At 51.8% G+C, this 22,547-nt stretch overlaps 1 protein-coding gene across 1 annotated transcript; it reads right to left on the bottom strand.

Moving 5' to 3' along the window:
- Window positions 1-762: 762 nt before the first annotated feature.
- Window positions 763-22,228, bottom strand: SORD (sorbitol dehydrogenase). Its single transcript, XM_063346236.1, has 9 exons — window positions 22,073-22,228; window positions 18,650-18,683; window positions 17,775-17,939; window positions 14,819-14,978; window positions 12,289-12,407; window positions 11,747-11,812; window positions 4,743-4,918; window positions 3,819-3,940; window positions 763-2,085 (listed from the first exon to the last, which is right to left on the bottom strand). The coding sequence occupies exons 1-9, from the start codon at window positions 22,130-22,132 to the stop codon at window positions 1,920-1,922; spliced, it is 1,068 nt and encodes a 355-aa protein (XP_063202306.1). The 5' UTR covers window positions 22,133-22,228; the 3' UTR covers window positions 763-1,919.
- Window positions 22,229-22,547: the final 319 nt, after the last annotated feature.

The raw sequence follows: 22,547 nt of genomic DNA, 5'->3' as shown, positions 1-22,547 counted from the left end.
AGTCAGTGCCCCCAGCAATGTCCCCCCCCCGGCTGGCGCTGCCCCCCAGTAGGACCTGCCATGGGAGCAAATTACAGCCCAGGAGCCCAGCGAGGCTGAGCCTCGGGAACGGCTTCAGCCCTTGGGGCATTAAATGGCCCCATGAGACCACAGGGTGCAGCTCGACATTTCACAGCAATAAGGGGCTCTGCGATGGCCAGCGGTCCCCCGGCCATGGCACAGGGGGCTGCACAGCCCTGGCACCCCCAGCACGGGAGTCAGGGGCCAGGAGAGCCCCAGGGCCCAGCAGGAAGCCCCGGTTCATGCCACTGCCGAAAGCGGGGCAGCCTTCCCCTGCCCGGCCGTCACACACCCTTCGCCAAGGTGCATTTTAGCAATTCTGGGGCAGGCTCTGCTAACACCACATGCGATTACAGGGCCAGGCTCCTGGGTAGGTTTTACCAGCTCAGCCTGACGCATTTTTACGTTTTACGACCCTGCTTACACTGAGCAGTCCTCTGACTGCCTCTCCTTCTGGCTACGGGACGTTCCCCAGGGTTATGTCAGCCCTGTTAAAACACAGCATCGACTTCCAGGTTTCTACCTCTGCCAAGATTAACTGATCCACCTCTGCAATAAAAACAGGCTTTGATTGGCAAGCGGTTGGGTCAGTGAAGGTTTCTTGGTCCTGTCTGCACTGAGCTCACCTGCAGCTTGCCAGCACCCCAGCGACCGGTCCCCAAAGTCACAGACCCCCCCAACGCTCCAATGGACACAGACGCATCAGGTAGGCAGCATTTATTGATGGAAGTTCAGTACCGGCCCAAGAAAGTGACTGATCTCTCAGTACTAAAATTAACACGAGTGTAATCAAAGATTAAGATTTTACTATCTGCAACCCGCTACCTCATTAGTACCTCGTTCATGGCTCACAAACTCAGCAGGAAGGCCTGAAATCCCCGAAAAGGTACAATTTGTTCACAGTGGTAAAACCTTTGAGTGATGCCGTCCCCTTACTTCTCACCTGCGCTCCCCTCCATGCCAAAAGCAAGCTGTGCCCCCCAACAGCGGCTCCTCCTCGGGAGTCACGTAAGGACAGGGCTGTCTGCGGTCCCAGCCAGGGACGGGGCAGTTTCCCTGCAAACGCCTGCTCGGCACTGGTCCTTCTGCCCCCTGGGGACACACCAGACATGGTCCCAGCTGGCCTCCAGACCAGCTTCTTCAAAAAAGCCCTAGGCTCTGAGCTTCGAGCCCGCAGTTTGCTATTTGCAAAGGGCATGGAGAGAATGACCCGATGGTGCAGCCGCTTCCCATAGAGGGGGCTGGCCAGGCTTTGTTCCATGGGCTGTCAGTCGCTGAGCGCACCCAAGGCAAGGTGCGAGTGGAAGGTGGATTATTCATGCAGGGCGATCCCGCGCCCAGGGATTGCCATGCGGGAAGAGCTGCAGCAAGCACAGCCCTGGGGCAGTGGCGGGGCGGGCAGGTGGAGGCGCCAGCATCTCCATCCTTGCTTCAACCCATGCGACTGGTGACACCCTCCCCCAGCACCTCTGCGCGGACAAACCCCACCGCCACACAGGCGGCTCTGCCCCATGGATGCAGGGACACCGAGGCTCTTCTGCGTGTGGGGTCTGGCGGGGAAGAGCCAACTGCATGAACCATTGCCTCTAACCAAACAGCAGCGTAAACTGTGTCTGACCAAACGGTGACCAGTTTTGATTCAAACTATTCCCTATTGCTCTCCATTGGTAGTGACCTGTTAATGCTCTAGTGGCGTATCCCTCGGTGCCATTCACCCTCATTATCATTTGATTTTCCAGCTCTATTACAAAGCAGCGCCTGCATAAGGTGCAACAGCCATACATCAGCCTCCTGCGGCCTCATGCTTCGCGTCTCAGGCAGGCGGCATAACGGGGGAGAGGGCCGGGCACTGCAGCATCTCAGGGGTTGTGGTCGGTGGGGTCACACTTCAGCATCACTTTGACCCCCTCGCCCCTCTTGGTGGTCTCGAACGCCTCCAGAGCCTTTTCCAGGGGGAAGCGGTGGGTAACCAAGGGCTTGATGTTGATCCGCTTGGATGCGAGCAGAGCAATTGCCACAGGCCACCTGCAAGGCAAACGGAGAGCAGGAGGTGAGAGCGGCCACCAGTCTGGAGCCCCACAGAAAGAGCACGGAGTCGCCTGGTTTCATGACAGTAACTCCCTTAGCCCGGGCAACCAAGGGGAGTTTTGCCCACAACAATCTTCCAGAGGGGGAACCTCAAGCATCAGGCATGGGAGATGGGACACGCCAGCTGCTGTGGGCTGTCGAGCACCGAGATGGCCGGCACTGCTGTACAGACAGTGGCTGTGCTTCACCCGCAAGAGGCTGAGCAAGTGAAAAATCACAGTAAACAACTGCACTTCTGAAGCACCGGATGAAAAACACAACTCCTGTGTGTCACTCTCCTCTCATCCAGCCTCCTTGCTTGCAGACCGATCGCTGGAGTTCAAACTCATAGAGTCGGTGCAGGGAGAAGAAGGGAAAAGCCTCAGTCAGCTTCCAACCTCTTCTTTGGCAGAGACTCACCCAATTTGACTGTCCTGCCACTCCATTTGCATGGGCCGAATTAGAGGGATGGGGACACGAAGGGATGCAGCAGCTAATCCGATTCCCAAACTGCCTACTTAAAGACATCTCTCATTTTTCTTAAAAAAAAGAAAGGCTCCTTCTTAGGAGCCTGACTACATCTCCTAAATCCTTCCTGGAAACCACCTCTGCAGACTAAGCAAAGATTCGTGTTCCACTAGCAAGAGACTACAGCTCTGAACAGAGCAGAAACCAGGCTGCAAACGTGCGATGCTGGGTCTCGAGCCCTGCCCCAGGAGTAGAGGATCAATGAGAGGACAGCTGAGCTTCTCCCGCTCCCAGGGCAAGGCCAGCTTTCAGTACACTCAGAGTCCTGCCTGTCCATGAGCCATGCAGCTCAGTTCTCTGTAGAGAGCACACAACGCCTTCAGACTGGCTCCAGATGCACCTTCAGCTCCAGCAAAATGATGAAAACTAAACAAGGCTCTTGCTCATCCCAGCATTCACTGGTCTCTAGCAAGACTGATGATGTGACTTCCATGACGAGCAAGGAGAGCAGAGCTGGGCACCAGCAGCAAGGCTGGGTATGCTTGGCTTGGCATAGGATGCTGAGCTTGAGATTTTGACTTTTTGCCTAGAATTAATATTCCCCATATCCTTTGCCTCAAAAATGGAGAATAAAAGTTAGTCAGGTGGATGCCGGCAGGCAGGCAGCTTTTCACAAAGCAGCGTGTAGGGTCAGGGCCAGGCCAAGCTGCTGCTCAGAGATCTCCCAGCACAAAGGGTTGAAGCAGCTAAAAGCTGTGCGTTCCTCCCTGCCATGCCAGGAGCCAGCGCACTCGCGGACAAGCCAGTCTCTTCTGAAACACCCTCAGCACCTGGCCTTCCCTTTCTACAGGGCATAAGAGTTGAAGACACAAATGTTATGGGGTTTTTTTATTTTTCATTTTGGCCTGCTTACTTGCAGCAGAGTAGGGGTTTATTGGGCCTCTTCCTTTCTCTGCCCCAAATGCCGCAGAAAATGGGAGAGCGGGACAACCCAGCTGGGCTGGGGCTGCTTTGTTGTGGTCAAGTTTGCAGTCCAGGAACCAAGGCATAAAATGCAGGACACGTCAATCAGACTGTCTGCACTGCAGCGCTGGCATTTCAGAGTGAGGTTTAACTAACTGTAAGGAAAACCAGCCTTTTCCACATTCTCTCTCCTTATGGAAAGCAGGAATTTCTTAAGGACAGACTTGAAGACAAATCAGCCCATGCTGCACGAGACTCACGTGTTGCAGTAGCGGAATATCCCCCGGATATCCACCTCCCGCACGGCGGCGTTCACGATGGGCACAGTGACCATCTCGGGCCCCAGCCCCACCAGCACCAAGGTCCCACCGGAACGAGTGGCCTGGAGAACAAACACACAAATACGTTATGTTTTGCAAAATAGAGTCACCAGAGCCTGTGCAGCACTTTGTAAAAAAATAAAGCCACACTTTGTGGCTGTAATGGACTCTGCACAGCAGAGATGCCAGGGGTGAGACAGGATGCTGTCTGGAGCCCATAAGCCTGAAACACACAATAAACAAGGCTTAAAAACCAATCTCTCAAAAATCTCTGAAGGATTTTGGTATCTAAATCTCATTCTGAAAAATGATGGCACTTAGGAGGATGAAAAGTACTTGTGGATTTCAATGGGAGAGATTTAAAACTGAGAGCCTGATGCCCCGCTGGAATTTCTCTTTTTGCAGCTTGTCCCATGTGCCTCCTGCCCTTTCACTGTGAAGCTCCGCACTACCTTCTTCGCATCCTCCCGCTGGGCAGTCCACGACAACAAAACATCCCCTCCTTAACTGCTTTCTTCACCTGCTGGAATTAATTTTCTTAATTATCCTCCTTAGTTGGAGCTGTCCTACTTGTAGCAGCTCCCTGCCTGCGTAGCCACGCTCGGGGCTTCGGGGTCTTAGTGCAGTCTCTTTGGTAAGTGGTAAAGCATCGAATCAGATAATTATCCCCCTGCTGCCTACAAAGAAGTTAACTCTTTAATTGTCTCTCTTACTTCGCTGTCTAATGAGCACCTTCTCTCCCCCACACCAAGCCCACTGAAACGAAGCACTATGGGAGCGAAATAACTGTCATTCACCATGGCGTCCCACAAAAAGAAAAGCCAGCACCATCATCGCTTTACCCCGGGGACAAGCGGTACTCACGTAAATGCCAGCCTGGATGCAGGCCTGCACTCCTGTACACTCCACTGTTATCTCAGGCATGCAGCCAAGCAGACTTTCCACTTTGGAGGCCACCTCCTGCGGGGTCTCATTCTTCACCTGAATGGTGAAATCTGCCCCCACCTCCTTGGCCTTTTGCAGACGAGAGGCAGACAGATCTGGGGAAAGACAAAACAAACCAAGAACTGCAGCACTCCGTGAAGCAGAAGGGGAGAGAGAACCTGAGCCTGCAAGTCTGCTCCCTAGCCCCATCTGATGTCTCAGCAGAGCCCCCTTGTTTGGTGACCAGCCATCAGTTCTCTCAGGAGAGAAGACAGACTTTGTTGTGTGGTAGGACGAGGTGGGAAGCTGCAGCCCACCCAAACCAAAGGGTTTCCCACCCTTGATGCAAGCAATCCCCCATCAAGGAGCCCTGATGGAAGCACACACGCCTGGGGTCTGAAGATGTGTTCGCAGGGCAGCAGGCAACCGGGAGAGAAAAGGGTCTGTGCTCCCTCCGGCTAATTCAGGTAGCCTTCAATGAGGAGACCTGCAGGGTGGAGACCCGCTCACTTTTCTGGGCAGGCAGAGAAGGCTGAGCGATGAGGACAACTTAAAGACACAGGAGATGGCAAAGACTTTCCAGCTGCAGAAGAGGGTGTGTTTCAAAGAGGCTGAAGCATAAACTCACAGATGAAATCCACACTACGCAAAGCGATGTCTGAGTGAAAGAACACCTGCCACCTCTAGACCCAAGGGGTGATCAGTTCGTCAATCTCCCGATTTCTCTTTGGTACGGCAGGAACACCGAGAAGGTGCCAAGACAAACTAGAAGGCCAAGCTTAGCTCCCAAGGGCACGCACATCCATGCCGCAAGCGGAAACCACAGCAGGAACAGCCGTGGCCAAGCACCGGCGGAACCCCAGTGCAGGCAAAGGCAAAAGGAGGCAGGAGGGCAGGACAGCCAGGGCAGTGCTGAGCTACACTCGCCCTGGCTGAACAGCGCGGTTGTGTCTAACCGAAGCTGCCACTCTCTAAGGCTGCACTGCCCAGCGTCTCTCTGGCAATGACTCTTTCATGAAGCAGCTTCACTAATTCCTCCACTGGTGAAAACGGACTGTAAAAACCCACGCTATACACACACTGCGCAAGCTAACCAAAGGAGGAGCCTACAATGAGGCAAAAAAAATGCCCCTCGCTTTCGCATTTTCCTTCCCTGGCTCTCAAGATTATCTGCTATTGCTCACACCCCAAGGATACCTCTCACAGGGCACCAGGCAGAGGCAAGGTTGCCCTGACCTTGCTCCCTGATGACCCAGAAATGACCTGGCTATGGACAGCACAGCACCGAGAAGCCTTTCCGACAGGAGACACCAGGCTCAGCAGATCATTAACGTGGCCATTTCACCTCTAAGGGTACCAGATGAGAGCAGATCACGAGCTCTCCAAGGGCTTCCTCAGTGAACCAACAGCAGATGCTTTCAGCTGAGCGAAGTGCAGAATGCATCGGTTGTCGTCTCTGAGTGCGTCCCTGCTGTTACAGACCTCTCCCATCCTTTTACCCTCCTTGTAACAGCACTGGAGGCTGCTGAGCTCTCTCACGCTGATTCTGTCACAGACAAATGAGCAGGCAAGCCCATTAAAAAAAAAAAAAGGGAGTGGATCTGGTAATATGGTGGACCTCAGATACCCCATTAACACAGAGCAACAAAGCTGGTGATGATAAATGTCTGCAAAGGCATGGCTGTACGCTGGTACTCTGTCGAGAGGATTTTGACAGCACTGTAAATATCTTTTCATAGAATGGTTTGTGTTGGAAAGGACCTTAAAGACCATTTAGTTCCACCCCCTGCCCTGGGCAGGGACACCTCCCATTAGACCAGGTTGCTCAAAACCCCGTCCAACCTGGCCTTTTGAAGATCCACAAAATGATTTGTACCACGGAGTGTGCTGCCCTGGCGGGTAGCCACACTGTTTGTCTCTTCTCTTCCACACCCCATGGAAGGAAGCCGCCCATCCTTCTCCAGGCGCCACTGGTGACCAGAACATCTCTGGAGATAAGGAGGTGGACAGCAGACAAGAAGAGTAGCATCTCCCAGGCAGAAACCACCTCTTCGCCTTGCACTGAAGCAGTGGTCAAGTACAGAGGCTTGTGTGTTGGCACTGGAAAAGATATCCAGATCAAAGGTGGAAACTGAGCTTAACAGCCAGAGATGTCCTACACCCAAAATAGAGGGGTAAGCAATGCCCTAGGCTTGAAGACTTGGAAAACGATGCCTTTGCCAAGACACACAGCACACCCACACACCACAAACTGGAAAATACCCATCTCACCAGGGCACAGTCTTCAGAGAAGTCAGAGATGGGGATGGGGGGGAAAACATCAAGGAAAAAGAGAAGGAGGACGAGGCCACTGCTCTGACATGGGCCACTGACTCAGACCCAGTGCTGGGAGGAGGCAGCCAGAGGACCTACGCTGCCTACCATGGCAAGTGTGACATTATTTACGGCCAGGGCAGGCGATGGACATGCCCACACGGGCAGCGGGAGCGCTCGGGATGCCGGGTGTGGGCACACCCACCGAGATGAGCACCCAGGAGACCTGTGGAGGGAGTTTCAAGAAGGGGTAACAAAAGGTAATAAAATGCAGACAAAGAAGGAAAAGCCAAGGCTGTAAAGTAGGGGCAGCATCACCCTGGAAGCCTTAACATGGGCTCTCATTCCTGGGGCTGCAGGAGGCATTTTTCACATCCGTTCCTCCCAAGCTGTGAGCGTTGGGCCTCAGGCCACGTGTACAGTCATGACCCTCTGCTAGCTGAGCTGCAAGCAGAGACCTCCCACCAGCAAAAGCACAGGCATGGGCATTTTTGAGGCACTTGAAACGCTCAGAAATACTTCTGCCTGGCATGGCAGGTGTCTCCCAAATCTCGGTGTACAGCAAGGAGACCACAGGGGCTCAACAGTGCTCCCAGCAGCGGACAAAACTCCCCATGAAGACTGGCCTCAAAACACCCGCTTGTAGCGGACACAGCTGGATTCAGCCATTTAGAGAATCTGCCCAGTCACTAATGTAGTTTATACTGTCTCTTTGGCAGAAATACATCCAGAGGCAGTGTCCTGGAGCAACAGGCCCTGCCAGCCAGTGCCTTTCAAAGTGGTCACAAAAGTCATTCTCTGGCAGCAAAAAAAAACCCCACACTTTTCCTGTAGTTGTCCTCTGGTTTGCTGACCTGGTTGGAAAGGAAGTCCTTGTGTCAGAGGGGCATACGGGACACACTGTCAGACCCGGTCAGGGCTGCAATAACATCTTGGTACACCTGGCCTAAGTGAATCACCGCTAAGCACTTACTGAAGCGGACAGGTCTGCAGGTTATCAGATGAGAAGGTTACCGCATTGTTTAGAGCTCCAGACACTTGTGAGTCTTGGGAAGGACCAAGTAGTCCAGATTTTAAACCTTACTGTGGCTGAACCCCACACAACTCTTGGGAAACTGGTCAATTATACAATTAAAGGGTTGCACCTTGCCTCTAGTCAGGAATTTGTTTTCACTTCCTGGCGGCTGGAGCTAATTAAAGTTTTGGCTGCCAGACTAAGAGTAGCCCGTTCTTCTATTTCTGCTCCCACGGAAGTTATCAAATTACACTTAAGCTTCTCATGATGGTTTACGAGCCAACTTAACATGCAAATATTCTTGAAGTTTTCAAACTTTCCATGTTGATCTTCTTTCACAAAGGAGTTGAACTCTGTCCAGTTATTCGTCTTCCCTGACCTTGACTTCCAAGGTGTCTGGAGGCACTGTCAGCCAGGACTTCAGATTCAGGTAGCACGAGGGGAGGGGTTTCCCTTAAGTAGGAATTATTAAGTGTACCTTCAGTGGCAGTCAGAGTAAGGCAAGACAGCCCAACACCGCCATGCGAATACCCAAAGTGTCACTTCACTTGCTGGGGAATAAGGCTGCTCTTTTACACGCCTCTAAGGAGAAATGCAGGTTTCCAGAGCAACAGCAAGGCAGAAGGCCAGAAGGTTGTCCATAAATATCAATCGCACCCACTCAGCAGCAGAGCGGAGAAAGCCATAGACCTCAGGGAAGAGCAGATGAGGACCCACGAAACAAACCAATCTCCTGCACCCAACTGCAGTCCAGTAAATACACTACACCTCACCCCTCAAAAGGGAGAACACTAGTCTGCCAGGAATAAAGCACTGCAGGGAGAAGAGCAAAGGTTATCAGAAACACGAATACCTTTTATCAGGCAAACTGCTTTATCTGGGGGGGAAAGGCAAGCTTTGGCGCACACGAGCCTTTGGAAGGGTAGGGCTGAGCATTGGTCTCTAGCTACGGAGCCAGCTGCTCTCCAGGAGTCCCAGAGAAGGGACACAACCCCTTGGCAGAGACATAACTTCCCAAAATTCATTGACTCCAGGTGTGCCAAAGGCACTCACCGCAGAAGCTGTGGGAGATGAGGTTTCCCCAGGTCAGGAAAAAGCTCTTCAAGGTATTTCTATATTTGTGTGCGGCTTGTTAAAACAAATACAAACATTTAAAGCCTTAAGTGCTGTGCAGACAAAGCTCTTCACAGACAAACACATTGTAAAAATTCCGTGCAACGAATTCAAAGAATCTGGTAGCAAAGTACAAGAGGGCCTTTGTGGGCAGACAGTCACCTCGCAGGTGTTGGCTCCTAAAGCTGACACAAAAAGCAGTTCCTTGAGAAGGGCACCAAAATCCCCAGCGGCAACAAGCCAAACTAAACCCATTCCTCAGCTCGTGTCACGTACAAATATTTGACTAGGGACAGCACCTCCATGGGTGTCTCTGAGCATCTCAGCCAAACACCTCTCAGTGGGAGATGTCAACAAGTCAGGATCATTACCCAGGCCAAGGCGAAGGGGTTAATTCCATGTAGCCAAGCTTGATGACCCTACAAACCAGGTACCGAGAACTTCCTATGGCCACCTGGAGCCCTGTGGCACATGCTATACAGACCTGCTTGCCGAAGGTCCCCAGGAGCAGTCCACAGGCAGAGGCAAAGCAGCTGCCAGTGTCACAGGGAAGAACACACTCAGGCAGGACCAGGGATGGGGCCTCAGGCTGAACCAGCTGCTGAGCCCCACCAACCCCTGCCAGCTCACCAAGCCCTTCCCCACCCAAGGACTGGGTCACCCACCAGCTCCTGCACCAGCTCAGCTCGGCAGCAAGGTTCCTCATACATGATTCATGAGGCAGAGTTGCTTTTCCTGCTATAGCAACCATCATACTCAAACGACAACGCTTTGCAAAATCTGAGGCCTGGACTGATCACATCCACCAAGGACGCGCCTGCAGGGTGGGGCCAGCAGAGCAAAAAATGCCCCAGACTCAGCAGCAAGAGGATTTAGAGAGGAGAAGGCAATAATCTGTCATGAGCTTCTACAGAAGGATGCTTCTGCAAAGGCAAAAGGGTGGGACCTGAATTTTGTCTCTCAACCCAAAGACAGAAACACAGTAATCGACAGGTCAAAAATACACCTGGCCCGAAGTGTGGGAGGTGGAGTAACAGCCTTCTGAAAGGTCCATGTTGGGGCTTTGGCCCGAAAACGCCGCAGCAACCTGTGCTCGTTGTCTAGTCTTACCTGTAACCACTCCTCTCAGCCACCACTGCTCAGAAGGATCAGAGATTAGTGGAAACACTACTTCCATGCTCTGTCCAAACTCCAGGTGGAAATTTCAACCAGGGAACCCCCTGAGGTTATTCCAGCTCTCAATTCTTCTGGGCAAGCTACACAGAAAATAGCGTGAACTTTGAGGCGAGGTGAAGGGAGCTGGGCTGGGTTAGCAGGGCAAAGAGAAGGGGGCATCAAACGTCTCTCTGCAACAATCAGAATGGCAGCTGCAAAGACGATGGAGACTCATTTCAGTTGCAGACAATACAAGGGAAAATACCCACAAATGACAGTTTGTGAGTTGACCCCAGAAAAAGCTTCTTCATTAGGAGGTGGTGCAATCCTGGAGCAGGTACCTAGAAAGGGGTGATGTCCATCCTCAGTGGTTTCCCAGGTGTACCTTGACAAAAACACGGCTGCAAGCAGCAATGGACTAGAAACCTCCAGAACACAGTTATGCAAGGAAGGCCCATTTCTGAAATGCAGGGACCCTAAAAAGGCCACTTCGGTCATTGCGGATAATCAGTGGAAAATAAACCCCCCAGCAGGACAGCAGAAAGAAGGGCAGCAAAAGAGAACTAGAGGAACAATGTGGTTGCACACAGAAAGGACTGTGAAAAGATGTGTCCAGGCCATCACCTAGCACTACAATAGGAAGGAAAAAACCGACTCGGAGCAAACCTCCAAGAATAGCTCTAAACATGGTATAAAATACGCTGTGTGCCTAGGTAAAGACTAGAAGCAGATATAATCAAGGTCTATATGCACTACAAGGAAGACAAAACCTGATCCTCAAGGCTTGACCTATAAGCCAAAGGCAAAACACAAAGCTGAGGTCAGAAGAGCTCAAAACGGAAACAAAAAAAAGTCCATCAGTGATCTGAGGCACCAGGAGCAAGTGCAGCTTCTGTAACTTGGAGCTCTGTCATACACACGCACTGCCTCTTCCCAAAACACCCGCTCAAAGTCTGAAAAAGGTCTCTAGGCTTGACCCAAGGACTACTCATTAGCCTCTGGTTTACCCTCCCTGAAGCACTGTAGCTACGCTACCTGCACAACATGTCTGTGCTAGGAAGCAGAAGTTATTACCCTGGTCCGCTGACCTAGCAGAGAAGCACCAGTTGCAACCTGCACCTTCTTACAGACCCCAGTTAGTGCAAAGATCAAAGTCTTGTCCTGGGGAATGAGGTGGTTACTAGGATTCCCTCCAGACAGCCACGCTACTGCCCTGTTCATGACCAGACTTTCCACTGGGCTCGAGCTGCCTTCCCCAGCAGTTACCTTGAAGGAATAGTGTGGAACTAGTCAGTGTTGTGCTGTATTGTGGGAAACAGGCACACTCTTAAGGGTTAAAAGAACTTACCTGTAATTACCACAGTCGCTGCACCCATCATCTTAGCAACAAGCACATTAACAAGGCCGATTGGTCCTGGGTACAAAGGGGAGAAAGAGAACATATACAACTGTCAGACGGCACCAGCTGCAGGCTCTGAACATGACCAGAGCTCAGCACATTCCCAGGCTAAAGGAGGCTCTGACTGTGTTTCCAGGTGGGCAGCTCTGGGATCACAGCAACACCACGGTCCCAGGGCAGTAAGACCAGCTGCTGAAACAGCAGCTATTGCTACAGGAGTGACTCCGCAAGGAAAACACCACCTGCTCCTCCGCTCCCGTGAGCTGGCAGGCTCAGCACGCCCAGACACTGCGCTTTGCATTTGGGCTGCTCAAAATGCAGCACTGTAGTGCAGCACGGGCAAGGACAGCCTCAAGGTCCCCCTTGGCATCCCTGTAACTCTGCCATGAGCCACACTTACAGCAGAGCCTGGAAGCACAGCTTGCGCCCTGTCCATCCCCCTCCATGCCCCAGCAGGCAGAGAACCCAGGAACTGAATATGTTCACCGTACCAGAGCCAGACACGAAGACTTTGCTTCCCAGAGTGACTCCCGCCCTTTTGCAGGCATGGATTCCCACCGAAAGGGGCTCGATAAGGGCTCCTTCTTCAAAGGTGACATTATCTGGAAGCCTGCAAGAACCAGACACACGCAACAGTCACCAAAGAGGTTTATGACAGTGATGAGGAAAGCCATGACACTCGAAGACCAAACATGGGTCTAAATCACAGTGCAAAATACACTCTCACCCTTGGTCTGCAAAATGCAGGACTGGAAGGCGTTTCAAGAGGTTATAATGCCTCCTTCCTTCCTCCAAAGCAGCATCAAGTACACCTAAACCATTTACCACTGAGGTTTGCCTAAGCACCAAACACAGGGATCCACAAACTTCCCCACACCATCTCTCCAGCACTTGGTGAGTCAACCCTAAAACTCCTTTGCTGCTCGATCCCTTTGGAATAAACCCCACAGTTGCGTATGCACCACCTCAAAGGCTGCCCTACGGCTGGGACACACCAGTGAGCTCCCAGACCCCTCATCTGGGTTGAATCATTCAGGTCCATGCTTTTAGAAAACATCTTGCTGCCAATGGTGACGCCACATAAAGCAAAGGCAGCCTGATCCAGGTCTCCCCATCACGCCCTGGATGTCCTCCCCTGATGCACCAAGTGTTTCAACCAGTGGACTGGTCCCAGCACACACCCTCCCAGCAGTCAGGGAAAACGTGTACAGTGGGTATCAAACACCTTTCAGACAGAAACAGTCTGATGGAAAAAAGCAGAGGAGGGTGAAACCCTTGTGAACTGCTGGCAGAAATAAATCCCAGCCCCACAACGCAGCCCTCCAGACAGCCACCAGTGTGGGCTCTCACACAGCAGGTGCCGGGAGCTCTGCCTGCGAGGAAGGCTCTTCTGACAGCCCTGGGAAGCCTGAGGTCAGATCTCATCCAAGCCAACACGAAGCCAAAGTAACGGAAATGGCAGTTGCGGGAAGGCAGCTGTAAGATATCTATATGTCCCTTGTCTCCAGGAGGCACTGAAGGGCTGACTCCAAAAGTTCTGTTGCCTGAGAGTCGGGCATCGCACCTGCTCCTACTGGGTCTGGGTACTGCCCTGTCAACGGGGAGGGCAGCTTTGTGGCACCATCCCACCCCCATCAAATTACTCAGAGTACCCAACAGAGAGTCTGCGCGCCTGCAGAAGGACAGACAACAGCTGCCCAAGTATACGAGAGCCCACTGAGCTCAACCATCATCTTATCTTAGCAAATCTGTGCTGGCAGAGAGACTTCATGCTCTGCCTCAGACAGCCACGGCATTGCTGATCCGAAACAGGGGAGTACCAGATCCAGGCTCTGCATTTCCCAGCTTTAAAAAAAAAAAAAAAAAAATAGCCAAAGTATTATTTACTGAAATTGGAGAAAAAAAAGCAACACCCTGGAAGAAGATAGCTACAAACCAGCCACTTCCTCCCAAGCAAAAACTTGTGATGTTGTCAGAAAATGTTATTTTAACACACAGGAAATCAGTGACAGTGGGTCTGGACAGTGAGAAGTTAGACCCTTCCAGACCAGCATCTCCTCCTGACAGCAGCTGCTTGGGATCCACTTTGAAAGGAGCTTCCTGCCCGAGGATTCCCATGAGAAGAGCATTCATGTGCCTCCTTCCAACCGATTTGATCCCGTAGGCTTCCTCTGCAGGCACCAAAGATCAATCCCAAGGACATTCCTGCTCATGGAAGTACCAGCTCCACACAGACTGAGAAAGAACAAGCTCGAGAGGCAGACCAGTCTCAGGAAACCACTACCTTAGACTATTTTTAACTCCTTGTGTAAATGCACTTACGTGGGTATAACGTCGCAGAGGTTTATTTGGGTTTCTTGCATATTTGCCAGAGTACTTAAGCACAGAGTTGCTTTTAAGCAAAAGCGTCAGTCCTGCCACACGCTCAAGTTTGCTGAACTGGATATGAAAACAGCTGTGTAACGCTGGCAGCTTAGCAGGGCCACTCAGAGCCACACAAAAAAGCAGCTTAGCAGGGACTCTGCTTTCTGTTCCTGTTCTGCTCTAAGTAGAATGACTCTGTTTCAAATGACAGAGCGAGGCATCAGCAGTCAAAGCGGTGCTTCCTGAAAAGCAGCGGTAAAGCTAGCTCAGCTCAAAGAACCAGATAAAGACCTTCAGGCATCGTCCTAAGTAAGCAAGGATATAAAAAGACAGCAGAAAAGAAATGAAGAGCAGGGCGCAAACGGGAAAAGGAAAATAATTAAAGGGTAAAACAGTGGTGACATCCCAGGAAACATGCAAGAAATGTTTGTTTCTGTCTGGCACCAGAGGGGATAAACTACACCTGCCTGAAAAACCCTCTGCAAAATGGCTGTCATCCAAGCCTTATACATGTTATTTATGGATCAGAAAGCAATAAAACCTGTCGTGTTCAAGAAAAGAGTGCTCACTGCGATACTCAGAAGGGCCAAGAGGCAATTGCTTCAGCTAACCCCCCCAGGGAGTATATATTTCTCTGCAGAGGGAGCACCGACTAACTTGTAGCAGTAGCTGGCACTGTGCTTATAGTAGCGGCACAAGTTCCCATCATCAGGAGGCGTGGCGCAGAAGAAGATGGTTGGAGACAAGTTATATCGGCCAGTTTTGCAGAACTCATCCATTTCCCTTGGGACACCGGGCTCAATGGCCACTCGATCACCTGCCAGGGCGAAAGCAGACTGTTACTCGGGAAGAAGGTGAGCACACAGGTACGAGCAGCACTGAACATCCATGGAAGACAGCATGAAACCCTGGCATGAGGGACATCTGCTAACTGAGACAGATCACACCGCACGTACCAGGCAAGTTCCTAACACTTCCTTCATGGCAGCTTCATCACCAAGATCTTCACGGGAAAGAGCCGGCGTTTCAGAGGCACAGACACAGAGCAGATGGAAGCTCAGCCACATACAAACCTCTCTCCAGCTGCCTTGCACTCAGCTTTAGCAGATGAAAAGGCAGCCCTCACCCCAGGCAACTGCACAGTGATCAGATTTTTTTCAGAATCTGTAGTAACTGGAAGAGGAAATAATTAGGACAGAGCAGGTAAGCTCTGCTGGCCACCAGCTGGAAAGGACCGTCCCTTGGGAAGGGAGCTCATGGTGCAGAAGCACAGGCAGGAGAGAGACAGGACCTGTCAGGGAACAGAGACATCTTGATGCTACGATGGAGTAGCCCAGGCTGCTGGAAGGACACATGCTGCAGGACAAAGAGTAATTATTTAACTGCAATCACAAGGCAGGACAGACTAAAGAAAACAACTGTGTGACCACAGTACAACTTGCAAGTACACATGGACACAAGACAGCCCTTTTTATTTGGCAGAGGACGCCAATTAAAGTCAAATCTCTCAGCGAAGCTCTCCACCAACAGACTTTCAGCCGGACACAGTGACATGTGGGAAGATAGACTGAAGTAAAGAGCCGTCTACACCACCTATGATATGGCCAACAGGGGATGTCTTGGGGTGAGAGGAGCAGGACACGCACGTACTGAATGTTATCGCAGCCTCCCATTATCTTCAGCTATGGGGCCTCCCAAGTTGTGTGTGGTTTCTTTGTATTTAGTAATCCTCAACAATTTCTCCTCCACTTTCCACCTTCATCCATGTCATCCTTCGCCAAGGAGCCCTGCAATCCCAAGCACAAATCCAGGCCAGGTGGGGAATGGCTGGAGAGCAGCCCTCAGGAGAAGGACTTGGGGGTGTTGGCTGATGAGAAGCTCAACATGAGCCGGCAATATGCACTTGTAGCCCAGCAAGCCAACCACATCCTGGGCTACATCAAAAGAAGCATGGCCAGCAGGGCGAGGGAGGGAATTCTGTCCCTCCGCCCTTGTGAGACCCCACCTGGAGAACTGCATCCAACTCTGGAGCCCTCAGCATCAGAAGGGCATGGACCTGTTGGAGCAGGTCCAGAGGAGGCCCTGGAGATGCTGGGAGGGCTGGAGCCCCTCTGCTGTGAGGACAGGCTGAGAGAGTTGGGGGGGTTCAAACTGGAGAAGAGAAGGCTCCAGGGAGACCTTGGAGCCCCTTCCAGTCCTGAAAGGGGCTCCAGGAAAGCTGGGGAGGGACTCTGGATCAGGGATAGGAGCCATAGGATGAGGGGTGATCATTTTAAACTGAAAGAGGGGAGATTTGATGAGATTAGATGAGATGTGAGGAAGAAATTCTTGGCTGTGGGGCAGTGAGCCCTGGCCCAGGTTGGCCAGAGAAGTTGTGGCTGCCCCATCCCTGGAGGTGTTCAAGGCCAGGTTGGACGGGGCTTGGAGCAACCTGGTGTGGTGGGAGGAGTCCCTGCCCAGGGCAAGGGGGTTGGAACTACATGGTATTTAAGGTCCCTTCCAACCCAAACCATTCTATGATCTTAGGTGAATGCTGTACCTGGTTTCCACTGTCCCTTCTCTTGTATTGGAGGAACCAGACAACCAGGCAACCTTTACGCACCCTCTCCCTACCCTCCATGAGTCTTCAGACCTGTGTCACACATCATTGAGTTGTCTCTCCAGTGCCTAGCTCAAGTTCCTAACTCAGTCATTTGTCATAGAAATGATGCTCCACACGTCACCTCCTTCTCCGCCTCTGAAAATTTTTCACTTCTTTTATATCCCTTTGGAAAGGAGGAGACCAGAAGTGCATGCAGACCTCCAGATGTCCTCTGACTGAGTCTGTCCCTTTCCTAACACTGATTTGCATTTTTCACCATTACTGAGACAAAGTTCCCACACACTGTGTCTGAGCCAAAGGTCTCACTGTTCAGCAGTGATGGTCAGCCCATCATTTCAGATATGAAGCTGGTTTTGTTTTTTTCTGCCACAGAAACCACTTTATGTTTATCTGCATTGAATTTCAGCTGCATCTTATTGCCCAGGCACCCTTAAGGTCTCTCTGTAACTCTTGCTAGCTCTCCTGCGTCCTTTATACCCTGCCTAAATTGCTATCACCAGCAAACTTTGCAAAATTCACTGCTCAGATGTTTTCTAGGACGTTCACGAGCATAGCGAACTGCAGAGGTCACACCATAGGGCCTGGTACAGTTGCTCCAGTGACCTCTCTCCACTGCAGGAGGCCATCTGCTCCTTCAAAAACACACACAGAGAAGAAACATTAACAGCAGGTTGTTGGCAAGAGCAACATACGTGCTTTCTGAAGCTTTATCTAGCTTCTTCAAAAGGCACCGTGTACCAGCATACGCTCTGCTCTGCGTTAAAATAAAGTCAGTCCAGTTCAAGATATCCCAGGATAAAGCATACCAAAGAAATACCATAAACAACAGGGGCCAAGCTGGGTGATTAATGGCAGCACAGTGACACTCACTGAAGGAGGTCACACTGTGCAATTCATAGCTCAGAACATCAGATAAATTTACCTCACAAAAACACACAGCCTGTTACCAACACATTCTCGGGAATTGATCAATAGGAAAACAAATAAAAAGATAGTTTTGATTCCAGTCACCTGGTTTCAGATGAGCCACTCCTGGTCCCACTTTGACAACAGTCCCGGAAGCTTCGTGCCCCAACACCATGGGGTCCTTCACCACAAAATCCCCGATTCGACCGTGCTGCCAGTAGTGAACGTCAGACCCGCAGATCCCAACAGAATGCATCCGCAGGAGGACCTCTGCCAGAAATGGAAGAACGGTTCCTTGTAGAAAAACTTACCTTGTCAGGCACTGGGAAAGCGATGCGCATGCTGTCCCTGTGCCCCACAACAAAGGCCAAGCCAGCATCCAAACACTGGAATTTACTAGTATCAAATAAATGTACCAGAACCGCACATGCACACATTAGGATGCACAGCATATTCACGAGACACCTGCTGAACTACAAAACTATACAAGGATTTACAAATCAGGAAAGCTTAAAATGCGGTAAGACGCCTGTCAACAAAAGCTAATACAATCTAAGAAGAGTGTGACTGTCACCGGAGCAAGAATAAAAGAGCAAGCCCATTTGATTTTTCCTTCTCCCCAGGCTACAGTTTCAGCCCTGGAGAGTCAGTGAATCAAATTTCTATCAGCCCATATGCCCAGCATATTAATATTTAGTCCTGCAATAAGATCATCTGATGTGTCCCAAGGGCTGTTGAATGTGAAACACATGAACTGATGAAACAGGAAGCAGAAAAAGCCAGAAAAAGGGGTGTATCAGTCACTGCTCCAGCTCTTCTTTTCAAGTGGAAACGCAGCATTATCTGTTTCAGCCACACATTCTTTTTTGGATTATTTTATACTTTCTCAGAAATATTTCATCTCTTCATAATATCAAGGAGCGACAAAAGAGAATGAGAAAAGAAAGCAAGCAGACAGCAGCAGTCATCTCTAGACCTACCATTGGGACCCGGTTCTGGGATCGGACGGTTTTCCTATGGACAAAAAGGGAAAAAAAAAAAAAAAGCATTCAGTTGCTTGTGCATAGCCATGGGAATACCTCGTGGAAAGCCAGTCCAGGGTAGCTCAGGTAAATCCGTGAGGTGATCAGGTTTTTGGTTCTGTCTGCTCAATCAGGCATTGCTGTGCAACGAGGAGGGACAGAAGTGTGCTGCCCACACTCCCTCCCGAAGCTCACGTCCTCTTGCTTGCACGGTGGAGTAACGTGGGCATCCATCTTGAGTGAGCACACAGCCAGCTTGTAAATCCACTCCCCAAATTATTTTGCAGTAAACTCCCCTCCCCTGCCCCGACAACAGCCACATGCTAAACCTTCCTGCCCTGGAACAGCCTCAAGTTTCAGCTGAATCCTTCATCCCACTGGCTGACCAAAAAAGTCACCTTCTGTAACCAGGAAAATTCTGAGCCACCTGTTTCTATAAAGCAGTGTTTGCGTTATTATTATAAAGAATAGAAAATATTTTTACTACATAATAATAACTCAATGTATACATCAATTATAAACATTACTGTAAATCACATTTAAAGTCACATCCTCTTGTAACTGGCAGGACACCTCTTTACGGCTTGAATAATAAAGCAGAAGAATAATCAGTGTTGTAAGGGGGCAGGATGGCCCAAAATCGCGTCAACTGGAGTGCAAATCAAAGTACAACTCAAACTTTCAATGAACTGAAAACAACTGAAATTTTCAATGTTCAGAACTATACCTGCATTTTTTCTACTTGGGGTGTTTGTTTTGTCCCACTAAGGACACAGCCCAGAGCCGTTCAGTTTTGGGCCCCTCGCTACAAGAGGGACATTGAGGTGTTGGAGCGTGTCCAGTGAAGGGCTACAAAGCTGGTGAGGGGTCTGGAGGACAAACCTTATGAAGAACGACTGAGGGAGCTGGGGTTGTTTAGCCTGGAGAAGAGGAGGCTGAGGGGAGACCTTATCACCCTCTACAACTACCTGAAAGGAGGTTGTAGAGAGATGGGGGCTGACCTCTTCTCCCTGGTGACAAGTGATAGGACGAGGGGAAACGGGTTCAAGTTACGTCAGGGGAGGTTTAGATTAGATATTAGGAAACATTTCTTCACTGAAAGGGTTATTAAACATTGGAATAGGCTGCCCAGGGAGGTGGTGGATTCACCATCCCTGGAGGTGTTTAAAAAAAGGGTAGATGGGGCACTTAGGGACATGGTTTAGAAGTGGCTCTTGTCAGGGTAGGCTAAAGGTTGGACTCGATGATCTTAAAGGTCCCTTCCAACCTCAACAATTCTATGATTCTATGATTATTTTTAAAAGAAGTTGATCTAGATGTAACTTCTTATACAGAAAATATCCAGTAAGTGTGCAATCTGGTCACCCATCAGAGGTACAGACTGACTAAGCTATCTCAACGGGACCAACAGAACAGTCCATGGCGAGAGATAACGCAAGCCGACTTCTAGCCAAAAATGTGTATGTGGCATTCCTCAGCCCAGAAAAAACACTTTTTCTTTTTTTTTTTTTCCAGTAACAGCTGTGCTGAAAAACAAACATCTTGGTGGAAAGTGAATCCTCCAGCCTGATTTGTAGAAAACAGGGAGTGACCAAACTAGAAGATCCCAAAGTGTTTCAGGACACGTGTTCTGCTTGCTGTTCATTGTTCACTGAGAGGTTCAGAGAAAGCAACTGGTGTAATTGAGGAGATGAAGGAAATACAGCAGTTGTTTTCTGGGAAAGGAAACATATAAAGAGAGGATATGGTACGTGCATAAAAAGCAATAAACCCCCAACTGGCAGCAAATGTGAGTCTATGGCAACTGCCTAAGATCAAGAGGAGAGTCAACAAAAATGAAGCCAACCCATTTTTGCATAATGCAGGTCAGCTATTGAAGTCACAGTGACACTCCCCATGGCCAACATGTTCACAAGAATCAAGAAGGGTGTGGGAATTACGGGGAAAATTATCTCACCTAACTTTAAGTATCAATAACACAGATAACAAATTCAGAGTTCACTGCCTTCCGTGAGCTTTACGTGATCAGTGGGGCAATGCAACGACTGCCATTGAACTTCAGAGAAGCCTGGGAGGATCACACATCGAGGGGCTGCCAGTAAGGCCGGGGGAGCACTGACGACCACCTCCAATGTCTCCAGCAGCACCAATATCCCATGGAAAACTCATGCATCTGGGCATAAGCCAGTTCAGAGACCAGCAACACAGACAGGATGGAGCCAGCACCCACCCTCACAAATCTCATACACCCTCCTAAATCGCAGGATTTTGGAAATGCGTTCTTGAACTAGAGGGACCACCTCAGTTCTCACTCACTGTGGCGATGCCTTTTATTTCTAGTAGAAGTAAGGTTGCACATGCTTGTAGTGAAACTGCAGGTACATCAAAGGTGGTTGGGAGCCACACAGGAATTACCCACACGAACACCACGTAGCCTTTGGCACGCGTCACTTGAGCCGTGCAGGAATGGTAAAAAATCAACTGTTTCCCTGATAATCATCCCCAAACGAGCTGCTGCAGGTATCCAAAGTCTGCATGTTCCTAAAAGCCCTCCTGCCAGTACTGTTTGTACAGAAAACTGCCTGCCAATGTTTGCCCATGTAAATCTTCCTTTCCCGACCTGGCACTTGCCAAACTGGCAAACAGAAATTTCCAGCAGCGCCCACAGCGGTTCAGCAGCCAGGACATCCAAGCGTTCGCAGTCACAGAAGCGGAATCGGTGTGAAGCCCTGATGGAAAACCAAGGTCCCCCTCTCCACGAGGCACAAGCGTGACCCAGGCAGCGGCTCCCTTTGAACCCTCCTTCCCCCTTGGGCTCCCATGGCCCGACGAAGCACCGGGTCACCCTCCATTTCTGCTTTCTGAGGACGGCTCTCTCACGGGGCTGTCTACCGAACAGTACCCACCACCGGTCCCTCCGCTCCCCGTCCCCTCCGTCGCCCCGCGACACCCAAAGAGGGGCTCGGGCGGCCCTTCGCCATGGGGCGGCCCCCTGCTTCGGGCTCCCCACGCCCCGCTTGCCCCACAGGTCGGGTCCCCGAGCGTGGGGGCAGCCGCTGCCCTTCCCCGCTCCCAGCGTGGGGTCAGTTCAGCTCACTGACCCGGCACCAGCCGGGGGGAACGGGTGGAATGGACGCCCCCCGCCCCCATACACCGGGACTCGGTCCCGGCGGGCCCCCGGGGAGCTGCTCGCCCGCCGGTGCTGCGGGGCGGCCCGGCCCAGCCCGGCTCCCCCCGCCCCGCCCGGGCCGTGCTGCGGGGCCGCCCTCGCCACCCCCAGGCCCGGCCGCCCAGCGCGGCCCCCTCCCGGCTCCCTCCGCACGGGTCCCGCCGAGCCGAGCCGCTGCGGCCTCCAGGCGGCCCGCTCCCCCCGGCCCGTACCAGGCGCAGCTCCCCGGCTCGGTGCACCACCACGGCCAGATTCTGCCCCGGCGCCGCCATGGCTCGGCTCGGCTCGGCTCAGCGCGGCGCGCGGGTCCAAGGGCCGGCGCCGGGGCCTCCCGCGGTGGGGCCGCCCCTCTGCCCCCCACCGCCCACCGCGCCAGCCCCGGCACCGCCCCCCGGCGCGGGGTGGGCAGGCCCCGGCCCCAGACCCAGGCTTCAGGTCACAGCGCCGACCGCAAGCCCCGGCTCCAGTCCCCTGCTGTAGGCCCAGGCCCAGGCCTCAGGCCCCAGCTTCCAGGCTCAGACCCAGGCCCCGGCCCCGGCCCCGGCCCCGGCCCACCTGGGTCTCCTCCACAGGGTGCCCAGAAGGCCGCAATGTCAGGCCCCCTCATCCCCATGGACTCCCCCAGCTGCTGTGAGTGCGGGGGAAGTGGCTGCAGCTGGAGGCCCGCTGGCTGCCCTCCCTGCACCC

Source organism: Chroicocephalus ridibundus, chromosome 9, assembly GCF_963924245.1.
Source record: "Chroicocephalus ridibundus chromosome 9, bChrRid1.1, whole genome shotgun sequence".
In the NCBI taxonomy this organism is placed as follows: domain Eukaryota; kingdom Metazoa; phylum Chordata; class Aves; order Charadriiformes; family Laridae; genus Chroicocephalus; species Chroicocephalus ridibundus.
This window is presented reverse-complemented; position numbering and strand designations above follow the sequence as displayed.

Excerpts from the sequence above, each read along its gene's own strand:
- SORD (XM_063346236.1), bottom strand. The coding sequence starts at position 22,132 with ATGGCGGCGCCGGGGCAGAATCTGGCCGTGGTGGTGCACCGAGCCGGG. Across the intron at positions 4,919-11,746 it reads AGCGACTGTGGTAATTACAG|ATCTGTCTGCCTCTCGTCTG; the intron begins GTAAGTTCTTTT and ends GTCTTTCCCCAG. Across the intron at positions 3,941-4,742 it reads GCATCCAGGCTGGCATTTAC|GCCACTCGTTCCGGTGGGAC; the intron begins GTGAGTACCGCT and ends TTTGTTCTCCAG.